The 16,388-nt window shown below is 37.4% G+C and overlaps 1 protein-coding gene across 7 annotated transcripts in view; it reads left to right on the top strand.

Annotated features, from left to right (window-relative positions):
- SLIT2 (slit guidance ligand 2) overlaps positions 1-16,388 on the top strand; it is a 258,782-nt gene that overhangs the window by 201,301 nt on the left and 41,093 nt on the right. For all 7 annotated transcript variants that reach the window (XM_066548563.1, XM_066548566.1, XM_066548564.1 and 4 more), the window contains 8 exons: positions 1,836-1,979; positions 3,543-3,686; positions 4,817-4,983; positions 5,756-5,888; positions 10,701-10,769; positions 12,768-12,839; positions 13,062-13,133; positions 15,226-15,297. In XM_066548563.1, coding sequence (XP_066404660.1) covers positions 1,836-1,979; positions 3,543-3,686; positions 4,817-4,983; positions 5,756-5,888; positions 10,701-10,769; positions 12,768-12,839; positions 13,062-13,133; positions 15,226-15,297 — 873 coding nt within the window. The remainder of the gene's footprint in view (positions 1-1,835; positions 1,980-3,542; positions 3,687-4,816; positions 4,984-5,755; positions 5,889-10,700; positions 10,770-12,767; positions 12,840-13,061; positions 13,134-15,225; positions 15,298-16,388) is intronic.

Genomic DNA, 16,388 nt, shown 5'->3' with positions numbered 1-16,388 from the left:
AATGGCTGGAAAGCTGCCCAGCAGAAAAGAATCTGGGGATGCCAGTCAACAGCCAGGTGAACATGAGCCAGCATGTGCCCAGGTGGCCAAGAAGACAAATGGTACCTGGCCTGTATCAGCAATAGTGTGGCCAGCAGGACCAGGGCAGTGATTGTCCCTCAGTGCTTGTCATTGATGAGGGCACATCTTGAGTAGTTTGTTCAGTTTTGGATTCCTCTGTACCAAAAAGACACTGAGGTGCTGGAAAGGGTCCAGAGAAGGATAACAAAGCTGCTGGAGGGTATGGAGCCCAAGTGTGATGAGGAGCAGCTAAGGAAACGGGTTGTTTAGCCTGGAGAAATGGAAGTTCGGTGGGGACCTTCTCGCTCTTTACATGTATCTGAAAGGAGGTTGTAGTGAGGTGGGGGTTGTCCTTTTTGCCCAGGGGACAAGTGACAAGATGAGAGGAAATGATATCAAATCACAGGAGAGGAGGTTTAGTTTGGTTTAGTTTGGTTTCTCCATGGTTGTCAAGCAGTGGAACAGGTCACCCAGGGAAGTGGTGGTGTTGCCATCCCTGGAGAAATTTAAAGGATTTATGGATACATTTTTGTAATGGACTTTGCAGTACTGGATTAGATGCTTGGACTTGATGATATTAAAGGTCCTATCCCACCTAACTGATGAGATGATTGTGTACTTCATCACAGGCAAGGTGTAGGTTACATTTCAGCTAGTCTAGAGAGAGTAGTCAGCACTGAAGATTAAGCCACAACTTCCTGGGTTTTTTTCCTAACAAATATTATCTTTCTTGTTTTGAATGAATTAAACACCGTTCTAGAAATTGCATCAAATAATGTTTGATTTTCTTCCCGACACCATTAATTCCATCAAATAGTCTTCAGCTTTACTTCCATTCACTTTGTCTCAGGGAGGTTTTAAGATATATTTAAAATTCAGTAGTGTATTATAACACTGTTTAATGTGTAGCGATGCACTTCTGTAATATGTGTAAATAATTATATGAAACAAACAAAACAAAAGGGCACTATTATGAAAAATATTTAAGAAAATATGTGCTGTTGCATATGTTTGCTTTTGTGTATATATAGTACAGATACTACACATTTGGGATTTAATTTCCATATTTCAACTAAAATTGTAAACACTAAATATTTTGGCAATATTTTAGGTAATTTTCCCGACATTTTGATCCACTTTGCAGGCAAATTGCAGATACATGCAATTATCTTGCTTATAAACCCTCATCTCCAACTAATGTCATAAATTATTAACATTTCATGTACTGTTTATATTCACACATTTCCTTTACATATGTTGCTGTTTATACTGCTTTCTTATATTTTTCTATCAAGATGTAATAAATCAGAGGTTAGCTGTACTGTACTCATACAGTATAATTTTGTTATTAATTCATCTAAAAATGCTACAAAGGCTGGAGACCTGAAAAAATATAGTTACTGATAAGATTCAAAATTAGGAAAATATGTTCTTATGTGGCAGCAGCATAGTTTGGGTAATTGCCACTATTTAAAAACCATCTTCCAAAGATTACTTTAAAAATCTTTGCTTCCTTAATTAGAAGGGCATTGATTATTTTTTTACTGGTTTGAAGTTGAATGATGTATTTATATTTTGTTCTTTTACACAACAACTTGGCTACTGCATCAAGATTACATTTGATGATTTCGGAGATCTTTTCCAAGCTTAGTGGAAAACTAAGATTCTAAGTCTTTCTTGGAATTTATTCAGACTGGAGCATTTAACAGTTAATTTAGGACACTTATAAAAGAAAATCCCCTCAGTTCTTGTCTGTTTGTGTTAATGTGTAATAGAAACCTGAGCAATAACAAGATTACAGATATAGAAGAAGGAGCATTTGATGGAGCCTCTGGTGTGAATGAACTATTGCTCACAAGCAATCGCTTGGAAAGTGTTCAACACAAAATGTTCAAAGGACTAGAAAGTCTCAAAACACTGTAAGTATATTTATTTGTGTGATTTTATTCTCCTTTTCTCACAGGTATTTTTGAGAATAATATTGTATCTGTCCTAAAAAAATTGTTTTGGAGAATTAGTTATGGATAATTCAAGCATATTTTGGTTTTTATTTCTATTTTACTAGAAGCTATGCATTATACTAATTTATTAGTTATTAATTATGGGTATACCGGTTCCTCTAAAGCAATGAAGCAGTTGAGAATGGGTAAACATCCAACTTCAGAAATGGAAATGGAAATAATCATCAAAGTAACAGAATTTTGCATGGGAATTACACATTTTATGTAATGGAGTCTGATTCATTCAATTCAACCATTACTGGGAATTTTGCTGGAGGAAGAAATTGTTCTGGTGTGTATTGAAATGTGGGAAATGATTCTCTCCTAAGTAATCTTTTTGTCATTTCAACAGTGAAGGCAAGATTAAAAGCACTATAGCTTGAATTTATTTCATTCTTTCCATGAAGCAGTTTAGTTCTTTCCACTCAAAAAATATGTTTATACAATCTACAGCACCTTGGCCTTCTTCAGAGAGCCTGCCCTTCTGATCTGCAGACCAGAGCCAAGATTAAATAGTCTTTGGGGTTTCAGCTGTCCAGAGACATTAGGTATTTTAAATAAATCACGTCTACAATTCCTAACCTTGCAGTTAAAGCTGCTAAATTGTTTAAAGCAGCTAGTCCTATACAAGAGCAAGGGGGGAAATTGCCATCTTTTGGTGGATAGAGAGGAGAACAACAGACTTCAAAGTTCTTAAGTTTTAGAGAAATTTGAGAGATTTTAGAATAGCTTAGGATTTTGAAATGTGTACTGTCTTAGAGTCATAATGAGGAGGAATGCTGATTTCACTTGAATGAAATGCTTTTGAATGCAGTAGAAGTGGTTTCTAGAATCTGTCCTAAGAAAAATGAAATGAAAGGGACCTCAAGAGGAGGTAAGCTGGTACAAGCCTCTACTCTATATAAATAACAGTTCTGGAGTCACCGTCCTTCGAAACATGAAGAGAGGGCTGCTGTGTTTTCTTTGATTTGGGGAATTTCAGTTTCATTTCTTGTCAATTAAAAATTCATAGTTACTGCTGCTGGTATTGAAAGAAAAAGAAAAAAACCTGAACACTTAGGGGAAACTGGAGCAGATTACCCAAAGAGGTTGTGGGGTCTCATCTGGAGGTACTCAGAAGCCATCTGGATGCAATCCTGAGTAACTCTCTAGGGAAAAGCTCTAGGGAACCCTGCTTGAGCAGGGTTGCACCAGATGATCTCCAGTGGTCCTTTCCAACCTTACCCATTCTGCAATTCTGTGAAACACCCCTTGCCTCTGTGAAAGCTACCCACCCACCCACCTTTGTCTTCCAGCCTGCTCCACACACACTGCATTCAGTCTCTTCAGTGAGGTGACAGGAGCACAGGGGTCACTTCACTGTGGTCCCTTCGCTGGCAGCAGCCCCTTTGTGGTCACACCTCTTGGCCCTCACTCCAGCAGCCACTTCAGCCCTGGTCCCTGCCCAGGCTAAGGTGAAAAATGCTGATCCTTCTTTCTCAGGATGCTGAGGAGCAACAGGGTGAGCTGTGTGGGAAATGACAGCTTCACAGGGCTGAGCTCTGTGCGCCTGCTCTCTCTGTATGACAACCAGATCACCACCGTGGCGCCCGGCTCCTTCGACACGCTGCATTCGCTCTCCACGCTGTGAGTCACGCTCGTCTTTTACCGTAACCACATTTGCATCTCTGACCTTTGGGGGGCATTTCCCTCATTACTTGGATGGGTGATTTCACAGCACTTAGTAAAGTTCAGGGATAAAAGCATTTCATAGAGGCAGTTTTGAGAAATTCTGTTTTCTGCACCATCTTGGGCACATGAAGAGTATGTTCTCATGGTGCTCTTTGATAAAGCGTTAGGCTGTTTCCAGAAGTGTCTAAGAATGCAGAAAAAACATCCTGCTCACACCCCTCATGAAAGCCCACTTATCTAAACCAGGGTAGAAATCCACATTTTGGGTACACAATCACAGCTGGTTAGATGTTGTCTGTCCTTCTGCCCTGTGCCACCCAATTACTAGCATCAATTTCCTTGGCCTGCTGAGAATCTTAATTCATATGTGTTTTATAAGGAAGCTTCAGTCTCATTTTCTATAAAGAGAAGCATCCTTTTTTTAATTTAAATGTGATGTGATTTAAGGGAATTTAAAAGAGTAAGCAAAGTGTCACTCAGTTTCATGAAGAAGTGCTGGTTGTAGGTAGCATCATTCGGGAAAATACTTAATCCCCCTTTTACAAGGAAAGTGACACTTTGCCCCCAGTTACTAATTTTGCATATTAAGGGTGACATGTTTATAAATAATGGAGTTGTCAATATGTTTGTGCTGAAATAAGGAGATGCCAAAAGTACTGTGGCTTTTAGAAGTAAATTCATTTTTGTAACTGGCATGTAATCAGCTTAGCTGTCACTTCAGAAAGGAAATTTATTCTCTGGAGCAAATAAAAGATGGAAATCTTGAGATGATAAATGAATGGAATGCCTGTTGTCAGGTTAAAGCTAATAATGTAAAGTAATCAGCCTCCATCTCTATATGGAATTATTGCATTATTGGTACAGAGTGGCTTGACATGAAGTCAGGTCTTGGACAGTTTTAAATTATTTCTAAACAAGTTGTATCAAGATTCACCACACAGAGCCTAAATTACACCTTTCACCTGTGGTTTACACGCATTATTGTTTGAAAACAGTGTTTAAAGTAAATTTTTTTGAAAATAGAAGTATAATCCTTGGGATGAAAGGATGGTGTCATCTGAGATAAACTTTCCTGTGTGTCTCAGAAACCTCTTGGCCAATCCCTTCAACTGCAACTGCCACCTGGCATGGCTTGGAGACTGGCTAAGGAAGAAACGCATTGTGACAGGGAATCCTCGCTGCCAGAAACCCTACTTCCTCAAGGAGATTCCCATCCAGGATGTGGCAATTCAGGATTTTACATGTGATGATGGTAAGGAAATTAATTTTTGAACCTTTTATAATTTCAGCTTTCCTATAGATAGCTGCGTGAATCCCATAGATCCCAAAGTACTGCACTTTAAAGCCCTTCTGCTCAGTTTCTATGTCAGTTTAAAAATTTTCCATTTGATTTTGGATGATCAGCAAGCATGGGCTGTTGTATATATACCCTCAAAAGTTTTCCTTGCCTATCTTCAGTACTGTAATTAATAATTTAGAAATAATATAAAATAAAATTGATCAAATGTTGTTGTACAGATGAGAATATTTTCAAACACCGAGGCTTGAATCAAGCACACTTTCAGGTTACTTGATCAAATAACATGACATGTTATAGCTTGTGGCTTCATTAACTCTTAATTAAAAGAGATGCTGCTATCTTGCATCTCTCACACATACTTCCATTTACTGCATTACTGGTTTGTCAATTTTCAAGGCTGTATATTTTTTTTGAAAGACTGGTTTTAATACTTTTTTAAGTTTATTGACTTTCATTTTAGGATTTATTCTTTCTTTAATGATTTTTTTTCATATAAGAGCATTCTTACCTAGTAAAACAGCATTGTGCTAAGTAAAGCATCACCTGCAATGTAAATTCTTGGAATGATGATTTACATAGATTATATCATTTTTCTTCCTTACCTTGAGATATTGTAATGCTGAAATATCAGGTTGACTTGAAGAAAATTCAGGTGGGCTATTGCTGCTAATACTGAGGATACATTTATTAGCAATCTTAGCATCTGTTTGTTTTTATTAACCAGGAAATGATGACAATAGCTGTTCTCCCCTGGCCCGCTGCCCTGCAGAATGTACTTGTCTGGACACAGTAGTTCGCTGCAGCAACAAAGGTCTGAAAGCTTTGCCTAAAGGCATCCCAAAAGATGTGACTGAACTGTAAGTGGCATGCTTTTTTTCACTTTTATGAAAATTATTGTCAAATTTTTATTGTCAGTGTCAAGAATGAGGGGAAAAGAAAATGAAGAGTTGAATTTAGTAGATGAGTTGAAATTTGTTAATCCACTGCTTAATAAAGACTTTCACATTATCTTGAGAAACTAGAGGTCAAGTTTGAATTAGCAATGCTTTGTGAGTCCCGAACCACTCTTAAGAACTATCTGTTACTGAAAAGCTTTAAAAATATATGTGTATAAAATTGTAATCACTCTCAGATTTTATATCCCCAGCACTGAACCATTGTATAATTGTGTGGATATCATGTTACAATGGGTTAAATTAAGGGCAACAGTGAATCTGATTAATCTCTGATCATTGTTTAGAAAGGAATGAAGTTCAATTACATGAAAAAGGAAAAACAATAACATGAATATGTTCTCATAATGAACGTGTTTTTTATACCTCTTATTCAATACTTTTTACCTCTAAATCAAGCACCTTAATCCTCTAAATCAATGGCCTTCATCTGTGTTGAGGAGTTAAATACACCTAGACAATGGCTTTATGGTACTAATGGAGTGAAGTAGGAAAGCTGCTCTCCTGGATTTGTTGGATGTCTAATAAGAGAGTCTTGTGAGTAAAGTGGCTTCTGGTGTCTGTCTTGGCCACAGTGGTCATAAAGCAGTCAAGTTTAAAATCTCTGGCAACAGGAGGAAAAGTGCCAGCAAAACTTCAACTCTGAATATGAGAGGAGACTTCAGGCTGCTCAGGGAGCTAGTAAGGTGTCCATGGAAGGTACTGAGGTGCATCAGTGCTGGTCAGTTTTTGAGTACCACCTGTTAAGAGCTAAAGAGCAAGCAATTAGAAAATGTCAGAAGCCAAGCAGGTGAGGCAAAAGGCCAGCTCAGCCAAGCAGGGATGTTCTGGAGCTAAGGGAAAAATAAAAAGTGTACATCCAATAGGTGACATGGGGGGAATATAGAGGTGCTGCTTATTGCTGTAGGAAGAGAATTGGCCCAGTTAGAGCTGAAGCTGGCCAGTACTGCTGGGGACAATAGAAAGAGCTTTTTAAAATATCTTAATAGCAAAAGGCAGCCCAAAAATAACACTGGTCCATTTTTCCGTGAATATGGTCACCTCACAAGCAGGGACATAGACAAAGCAGAGATATTTACTGCTTTCTTCACTTAGGTCTTCAACACCAGTGATCAGCTCTGAGGGTCCCAATGCCCTGAGTTGAAGTACCATGACTGTGAGAATGATTAACACCCAACCAACCCCAAACTTGCACAGGATTTGCTGCTTCTTCTGGCTTTCTCTAAGTCTATGGGGCCTGATGAAATTAATCCAAAAATACTCAAAAATATGGCTGGTGCCATTACAAGGCCACTCTAAATGATTTCTATCTGTTCTTGGTAATCTAGAGAGGTCCCAGTCAACTGGAAGCTGGCAAAAATCCCAGTTTTTGAGAAGGGCAAGAGGGTTGACTCTGGTAACTACAAACCAGTCACTTTCACATCAGTGTGAAGTAAAATTATGCCAAAAAAAGGTTCTTCTTCGGAGGGTGGTCAGGCACTGGAGCAGGCTCTCCAGAGCAGTGGTCACAGCACCAAGCCTACCAGAGTCCAAGAAGTGTTTGGACAATGTTTTCAGGCACATGGTGTTATTCTAGGGGCTATCCTGAGCAGAGCCAGGAGCTAGACTCCATCCTGAGGTGTATTAGGGAAAAGTGTAACCAGCAAAGGTCAAAGGAAGTGATTCTCCTTCACTGTTCAACCCTTGTGAGGCCAGTTCTGGAGTATTGTGTTCAATTCTGTTCTCCACAGTTCAAGAAAGACAAGGAGTTACTGGAGAGGGTCCAATGGAGGCAAAAAAGGTGATGAAGGTCTGAGAATCTCTCCTCAGGCAAGGAAGGACTGTGAGAGCTGGGCCTGGTTAGTCTGGAGAGCACTGAGAGGGGATCCCATCAATAGATACAAATATCCCAAAGGCTGGTGTCAACAGGATGGTGCCCAGCAACAGGACAAGGACTAATGGCCATAAAATAAGCCACAAGAAGCTGCACCTCAACATGAGGAAGAGCTTCTTTACATTTAGGGTGTCACAGCACTGGAAAAGGGTGCCCAGGGAGGTTGTGGAGTCTTATCTGCTGACGTTCAAAATCCACCAGTGTTCCTGTGTGACCTGCTCTAGGTAACCCTGCCTTGTCAGGGGGTTTGGACTGGGTTATCTCCAAAGGTCCCATGCAATGATTCTGTGATCCTTCCAGCTGAGGATATTCTATGAGGCAGAGATTATGATAGTTTCGTGATATTGCAAAAATACTGGTTTTAATAGAATGTCTTCTTTTTTACATAGGCAATTTTATAAAATTTGGGCTATTTTATCAACCTATTGAAACATTTTTTCTATGAGAAAAATTGTTAAGATTGCATTTTATGAAAGATACTATTTGAATATGCAGGTGGACAGTAACAGACATAAAAAAAGAGCTTGCTACCTTAGGTATTGTTTGAAGTTATTACCTGAATAAAGTGCTCATAACACCATATGGATAAACTTTTATGCATTATGAAAGGGAAAATATGAACCTTAAAATTTAGATATTAGTTTGTTTTGATTCTTGATCAAATAGGTCACAATATTGAAAGAAATCCAAATTATTTGCAGGAAAAATAATGTTGTTTTTTGTTACATATGGCAGGTATTTAATAATGTTTCATAATGGCTGGTTAATGTAGTGCTTTTCCAGAAAACATCATAAATATGTTTCATAAGTAACTGAAAAATTCTACTGTTTTACGGTTTGGTATTATATAGAAGATTCTGAGATGCCCACCATTAGTCTGGTGCTTAGTAGCATCTAGAAGTCTTTAGCCATTGATAAATTGAAATTATTAAGATCTCAAATTAGCACACAGGTATAGGTATATAAACCTGCAAATTCATTATGTTTTGTTTGGTGGTTTATTTTATTTTTCCTCAAAGAGAGGATGACTTTCTTGAATACAGTTTGGTATAAATGCAATTTGGCAATATAAGGTCATCAATGCAATGTAAAGCAAAGCAGCTAAAGAGAGATGCTTATGGAATTGCAAGTGGACCCCTGTGACTGAAAATTCATTTGTTTCCACTTTCATATGCTTTAGTGTCTAAGCATGCAATTCAGCATATTTTTCAAAAGAATAATGGAGGTGGTAGGTGTTAACAGTTGCACACTGATTGATTCTTCTTGCTCATTAGCATGCATTTCTCTTCTAAGATGTACTCTTCATGTGTTTTATAAAATATCTTAATAGTTGCTTCTTTTGAACAAGAAGGAATTTTTATCAGGCAAGTGGATACTTGTAGTACTTCAGTTCTAATGAAGCTTAGTAATATAACCTAATGTATCTGTTGATAAAAGAATGTCCTCAGAATACTTACTTCATCAAAAATTTTAAAAGTTGGGATTTTAATAATTAATTGCATAAACCCATCCTCTATTCACCATCATTATCATAGTGTAAGTATAAGGTTTTTTGAGACACATTTTGGATTTGGCAAGCAGCCCTAGAAAGTCATAGTCCAAAGGAAAAAAAAAGAAGAAAGAAAGACAGCCTTTTGACTGGATGAAGATAATTTTTTGTGACATTTAACTGTGTTTCAGCTCATCCATTTAGTCAAGACTCAAGTTTCCAAAGATGCTGCAGCATATGTAAAGATATTAAGCTCAAAATAAAACTAAAACTGTCTCTATCAAAGACTGCTCTTAGCTCAGACATGTTGCAAGTATTTGGATGGCAAAAATATCTTCTTTGTATAGGGATAATGAGGGTGTAGTTTCCACTTGGGTTCCAGGAAACATAAGTAATACCACTATCAGCAAAGTCATTTTCCCCAGCTGAGAAACCTTTAATCTTCTTGCCACTATCTGCTTCATTTCAAACCATCAGGTAAATTCAGCAGTTCCTATAATCTCTGAACTACTTGCCCTGGTTACATGAAGAACCCCTCTACTTGTACTTTGTTATGTCTGGCTGCACACTGGAAGCTTTTTAGGCAAGGCTTGTTGCCTTCCTCTGCCTGTACTGCCGGTGCTGGTGCAGTTTGAGAGCTCTGAACCCATTAACTCTAAGGATGAGAAGGTCTCTTATTGAGAGTTATGAGCGTGGAAGAAGAGTGAGCAGTATAATACAGGAGCTGTGAACCTACTGAGAGGGGGAAAAAAATCTGACTTTTGTAGTGAAGGGTAATTGATTGCTGTCTTCAGTCACTAACATACTTCACAGGAGTAGGACTGTAGCATGGTGTACTGATGTATCATGAAATTTACAGGGATAAATTAAGAAAGGTGACCTGAACCATAGGCATGACAAATGAATTTGCTGTTAGAGATAAAACCAGACCTTGCTGTTTGCAGTGTAAAGGACTACCTGTACAATGCTAGAGTCTGTTTCTTTTTATGATATCTAAAAATCCACACTTAATGTGATTTGCAGAAGTTAGATTTACCTTTTCTCTGTAGGTGTGTGGGAAATGGAGATGATAAAGACCTCATTTTGCAGTCATTTTGAAATAATAGAAAATATAATGCAAGAGATATTTTTATTGTGTTACTTCATACAGTTACTTCATAGCATTTGGATCTTAGGCTACAAATCCTCAGTTGTATCTCTAAAAACCAAAATCTGTAAGCAAGTTTTCTTATAAAATGGAAGAGTATGCATTCATTTGATACTAACTTTACTGTTGGATTCTGAGATTAGTGGATGAAGATGCTCCTATTTTAATGAAATACATAATGCTCTTTGTTTTGTTTTTCTGATTTAGTTACTTGGATGGAAATCAGTTTACCCTAGTTCCAAAAGAGCTTTCCAACTACAAGCATTTGACACTCATGTAAGTAGTTTAAAGCAGTGTTCTCTACTGGAAGTAAAAGCAAAACAAAATTTATTATAGTTACTTATACTTTTTTAGTATTTATTATACTTTATTATACTTACTCAATTATACCTGAATTTATTTCTAAGAAAAAGCCTGTAAAATGTATCGTATCTTTCAGAAAATACCCAAACATTTTTTGTAAGTGAGGATATTTTATATAATATACTCAGTCACCTTTTATGAGCATCGGTATTTTATTTCAATGATTACATCACAAAATAACAAAGCAAAAATTATAGTTGAGCTCAAAAGAGACATAGGATCTTTTAAAGTCATGGTAATTGTTTCTCCCACAGTATATGGTTTTCATGACCCAAGGGGAGAGCTTGTCTAAAATGCCTTGCTGCCAACTCAATTGCTGACTCACTATGTGATTTTAGGCAAAACTCTAGATTTTAGAGCAACTAGAGTTTTGCCTAAAACTCTAGTTGCTCTAAAATTTATTACCTCTACCTCATGGATGATTTGAATATGATTTCTGTACCTTTTAAGTGTACAGTGAGGAAAAACAGGAAAACTATAGATGCAAATGCCTGTAATTCCAGCTGTAATTCCATGGTCTTTGTTAGGAGTATAAAAATTTATACCATCTGAGGCTGAAATGTGTTACATTCTGAAAGCAGTTTGTGGTTTCATTATAATCAGAATGAAAAGTGAGGGGAGAAACCAAATCCCTTAAATTTCATTTTTCACTGGGTTTAGAAGAATTCAAAAACAAGAACTTGATTTCCTTTATTTACCTCATGTTAGACAAAAGAAGTCACAGTCACAAATTTTTTAAAACCCATACTTTTTGTATTTTTCAAATAATATCATTAAAAAAAACCCTTGCAGTCTATCCTGTGTAGAACTTGTAGGAAATCTTCGTGAATAGTTTAGGGAAGTTATGAATTCATGAATGGTAAATAGAATGCAAATGAGTATTAACAGTCTCCATTTATGAGACCTGCAGGACACATGATTTTAAAGTCTTCTGTACGTTTACTCATACTGCTGTTATGTAGTTGAAAATGTTCCTCAGCTGTGTTTGGAAAAAGAAACCACTGTACATAATCCTGTGGTCAAAAAATAGAATTACATACAAGTCTCCTGAGTTCCAGATTAACAAAGAAAGTTGTTTATTTTTGTCTTTTTCTTTCTCTTTTGAATGCATTTGTCTGTTATAGTTGCCTAATATGCTTATTATGAGTCAGTCATCTTCAATGCTTTCATGAAAATTTCAAGTGGGGAAATATGTATATTGCATACATATTCAACAGTGCTCTTAAGTTAATATATCAAGGTTCCCTCTAAAAAAAAGGGTAGTATTTCACCACAAAATACATGAAACAATACTGAAATAGTCAACATAAAATGAGAAGTAAAGCACAATATGAGAATAAAGAACAGACAGTATTCACATTTAATCAGCATCTTTGAAGCTACCAGCATACCACTGCAGCTTCCATCATAATTGTGTTTAAATTTTATTCATTAGAATTTTGAACAAAGACATTAAGGCTTTTACTGTAAATCTAAGTTCTTTATGATAATAGCTCTGGGCTTTGATGTCTTCATCATGTAAGTGTTAAGTAGAGTATTAAATGATATTTACTTAGGTATCATGAGGGACATGACTAGAATGACTTCCACTTTAAAGCGTTACTTTCATTTTTGTGCTTGAGTTCATGAAGTATTGCATTATTAACTTGGTAGCATGATGAGCATTGCTATTGTATTAGAATGCATTGCACTGCTTTTTCATCTGTGTTGAAATGGAAAAGCTTTTTATTCATCAAGCTAAACGCTTGCTGGGCTTGTATATGGCATGTGAAAATAAAAACAGGTGCTGCTTTAAATAGTTATATCAATGATAATACTACTTCTACTAATAACAATGTGTCTGTTTAACTTACAGTGTTTTGGGACTGGGGCAGTCATTTTAAGGTCTGAATTTCTGAATTTATTTTTTAGAGATTTAAGTAACAACAGAATCAGCACTCTTTCTAATCAGAGCTTCAGCAACATGACTCAGCTGCTCACCTTGTAAGTTTAAATATGTAACAGTGACTCTTTGGAAGCATTACAGTGGGGTTTGTGTCTTGGAAAGAAAGGGTGTTTAGGTGACATTAAAACTTGCTTGGTTTGGAGGCTGTAAAATAACTTGTTTCCTAACTAGCTATGTGTGCAAAAGCTGCTTTCAGTCATGCTCTGCATAGTTTACTGAATAACTGATTCACTTGCTGACAGCATTTTGTATATTTTCAGAATTCTTAGTTACAACCGCCTAAGATGTATTCCTGCACGGACTTTTGATGGGTTGAAATCACTCAGGTTGTTGTAAGTATTTTTTTTAATCATTGTTATTTTCCACAATTTTAATTTGTGTACAGAAGAGAACAGAACCATAAGAAGTTACCAAATTATAAAACCTATCAAATATTTCAGAAGTGATAATTATGTAGCCTTAAAAATCTAAGACATGCAGTTTTCCTTTTCTCATTTTTAATGGCAGCTGTATTTCTTTTCTTGTGTTATGTTCTTCCTTGTTAGAAGCACTAAAGTCTAGCAAAAATGCCATATGCATAAATTCCTTCAGTATATATCAGGGGGGTTTGCAGTTGAATTTTGAATATTTTTATTGCAACAGTAAATTTCTTTGTCTTGTTTTATTTAATGTAGGAGTATTTCCAAAGCCATAATGTCATTATTAAGTATTTAAAATCAATTTTAAATTGATTTTTTGGTTGCAAGAAAATTTTCCATTTTACCACTAGGAAAAACATAGTTGACAGGGCACCAAATGGACACAGAAAATAAAGAACAGTCTCATTTACAGTTTTAGGTTGTCATTAAGAAGAAAGCCTGCAAAAATTCCTTTTCAAAAGTCCACAGCAGAACATGTAATTTTTGCCTCCATGTAGGTCATTTATAACCATTTAAATACTTGCTTGGATTAAATACCTAAAGCATGGCATTATCTAACTGTGCTTTCATAACTTCAGTTATTCAATAAAAATATGGATCATTTCAAGAACTGTAATTCTGTATGTGTTAGATATTCATGTAAATGAATTAATTTATAGAAAAGGAGAGATACTTTTCACAGACCGAACCACAGAATGAGCTGACTTGGAAGTGGCCCACAAGGATCATTGGTCCAGCTCCTGGCCCTGCACAGCATCATCCCCAAGAGTCACACCATGTGCCTGAGAGCATTGCCCAAATGCTTCTTGAGCTCCATCAGACTTGGTGCTGCGGCCCCTGGGGAGCCTGTTCCAGTGCCCAACCACCTTCTGGTGGTTGAGTGAAGAATCTTTTCCTAATACCCAATCTAAACCTCCCCTAACACAGCTTCATTCCCTTGGGTGCTGTCACTGGTCACCAGACAGAAGAGATCAGTTCTTGCTCCTTCTTTTTCCCTCAAGAAGAATTTACAGACGGCAATGAAGTCTCCCCTCAATCTCCTCCAGGCTGAACAGACCAAGTGACCTCAGTCCCTGTTCATACAGCTTCCTCTGAAGGCCCTTCTCAGCACCATTAGTCTTCTTTGGACAATCTGTATTAGCTTCTTATCTTTCTTCTGCTGTGGCACCCAAAATTGCAATATTCAAGATGAGGCTGCCCCAGCCCAGAGCAGAGCAGGACAATCCCCTCCCTTGCCCAGCTGGCCATGCTGTGCCTGATGCCCCCCAGGACAGGGCTGGCCCTCCTGGCTGCCAGGGCACTGCTGGCTCATGTTCAACTTGCCTCTGACCAGGATGCCCAGATGCCTTTCTTGGCACTGCTTTCCAGCATCTCATTCCTCAGTTTGAACCTACATCCAGGACTGCCCCATGCCAGGTGCAGAATCCAGCACCTGCCCTTGTTAAACTTCATGTGGTTGGTGAAACCAGCAGGTTTTCTACAAAAGAAATCCCAGTAGTGATGCTTAATGAGGTCTTTAATTTTGTACCTCTATATCAAATTTGGACAAAAATGTTAAAACTTTTATTAACAGTCAATGTCTGTATGAATCCATGAAAGATTAAAAAGATCATATGAACATAATTAATGCAAATTTCAGGGAGATGCTGAAAAAATCAGAAACTCTTTTGCTATCTGCTATCTCTAAATCAAATTGTTACTTTGCATAACTGTGCCTACTTTTATCAACTTTTATTTTTAAATTTTAAAATAATTACAGTATTTCTATTTCTTATGAAAACCCAGGATGAAAAAAATCAAATGACAAGTAGGCTGCCAGTTAGAGTTTACCAAAAAAAAAAAACAAAAACAAAAACATGAACAGTTGGAAACACCGAGGAACTGAAAGAAAAAAATAAAAAAATATGTGAAAAGATGAAAACTGTTGAAAGAAGATGCAATATTTGCCAAGTTAACCTGATGGTTTTTTATGCATTGATATTATTGTGTTTCTTCTCTCTTTAAGGTCTTTACATGGCAATGATATTTCTGTTGTTCCTGAAGGAGCCTTTAATGATCTTTCAGCATTATCACACCTGTGAGTATTCAGCTTGTATACTGTATTTTTTTTTTTTTTGTTATGCTTAGCCAATTTCATAGAGCCAAACAAAGATATAATGCACAGTTCTCTGGAAGAAGCTCGTGCTTGTGTAGAGGATGGCCACTGGCCAGAGAGCAGCTCAGCAGAGAAACCCTGGGCTTGCTGCTTGGGCTGCAAGTTGAACTTGTCTGCCCCGTGTCCTTACGGCAATGAAGGCCAAAGACACTCTGGGCTGAATTTGACAGTGAGCAGCCAGGGGATTGAGGATACTGATCACTCCTTTCTGCTTGGCCCTCCAAGGGCCACATCTGGACCATATGTCCAGTTTCTCCAGTGCAAAGCAGATCTTTATGAACTACAGCAAATCCAGCAGAGGGGCAAGCAGGGTTAGGAGGTGGCCTGGTTGTGTGAGCTGTAAGGAGAAGCTACAGGAACTGTGCTTCTCCAGCCTGAAGAAGGGGAAGCCAAGGAAAGACCTAAAACTCTTCAAGCCTCTAAGGATTACAGCAATGATGGAGACTCAGAGGTGAAGAAAAAGAGTAGAGCATCAAAACCTACACCAGTTGAACATAATGAAAAATTCTTCACTGTGAGGATGATTCAGCCAGGTTGCCCAAAGAAGCAGGAGAATCTCCATCCCTGGAGATTTTCAGAGCTCAGATGGAAACAGCCCTGAGCAACCCTGACTACCAAGGTAGCCCTGCTTTGTGCAGGAGGTGAGAAATGGACGAAAATTATTCTATGATTCGCTGTCAGCATCTTGTTGACACTAAACACATCACATCTGATTTCAGAACATAATTTGAGATAATAGTTTTCCAGTTTTTAATTTTCATTGGGAACCTAAATCAGAACAAGCTACCTTCTGCAAGCCTCGTGCTGTTTTTGGATAATTAGGACTTTGAGGAGTATGTTGACTAGTGCCTTTAGATATCTGGGGGCTTAACTTTCTGAACAGCAGCAGTTGTGAAAAAACTTAATTATCTGTTTCTCATTCAGTATTGTCCATTTACATTTAGCTCTAAGAAATTTCATTCTGATTAAGCTTTCAGTCATTGATAATACATTCAAATGCTACTATTAAACGA

Source organism: Molothrus aeneus, chromosome 4 (assembly GCF_037042795.1).
Source record: "Molothrus aeneus isolate 106 chromosome 4, BPBGC_Maene_1.0, whole genome shotgun sequence".
NCBI classification, from domain to species: domain Eukaryota; kingdom Metazoa; phylum Chordata; class Aves; order Passeriformes; family Icteridae; genus Molothrus; species Molothrus aeneus.
Note: the sequence above shows the minus strand (reverse complement) of the source record. Positions and strands in the feature narration are given on the sequence as shown.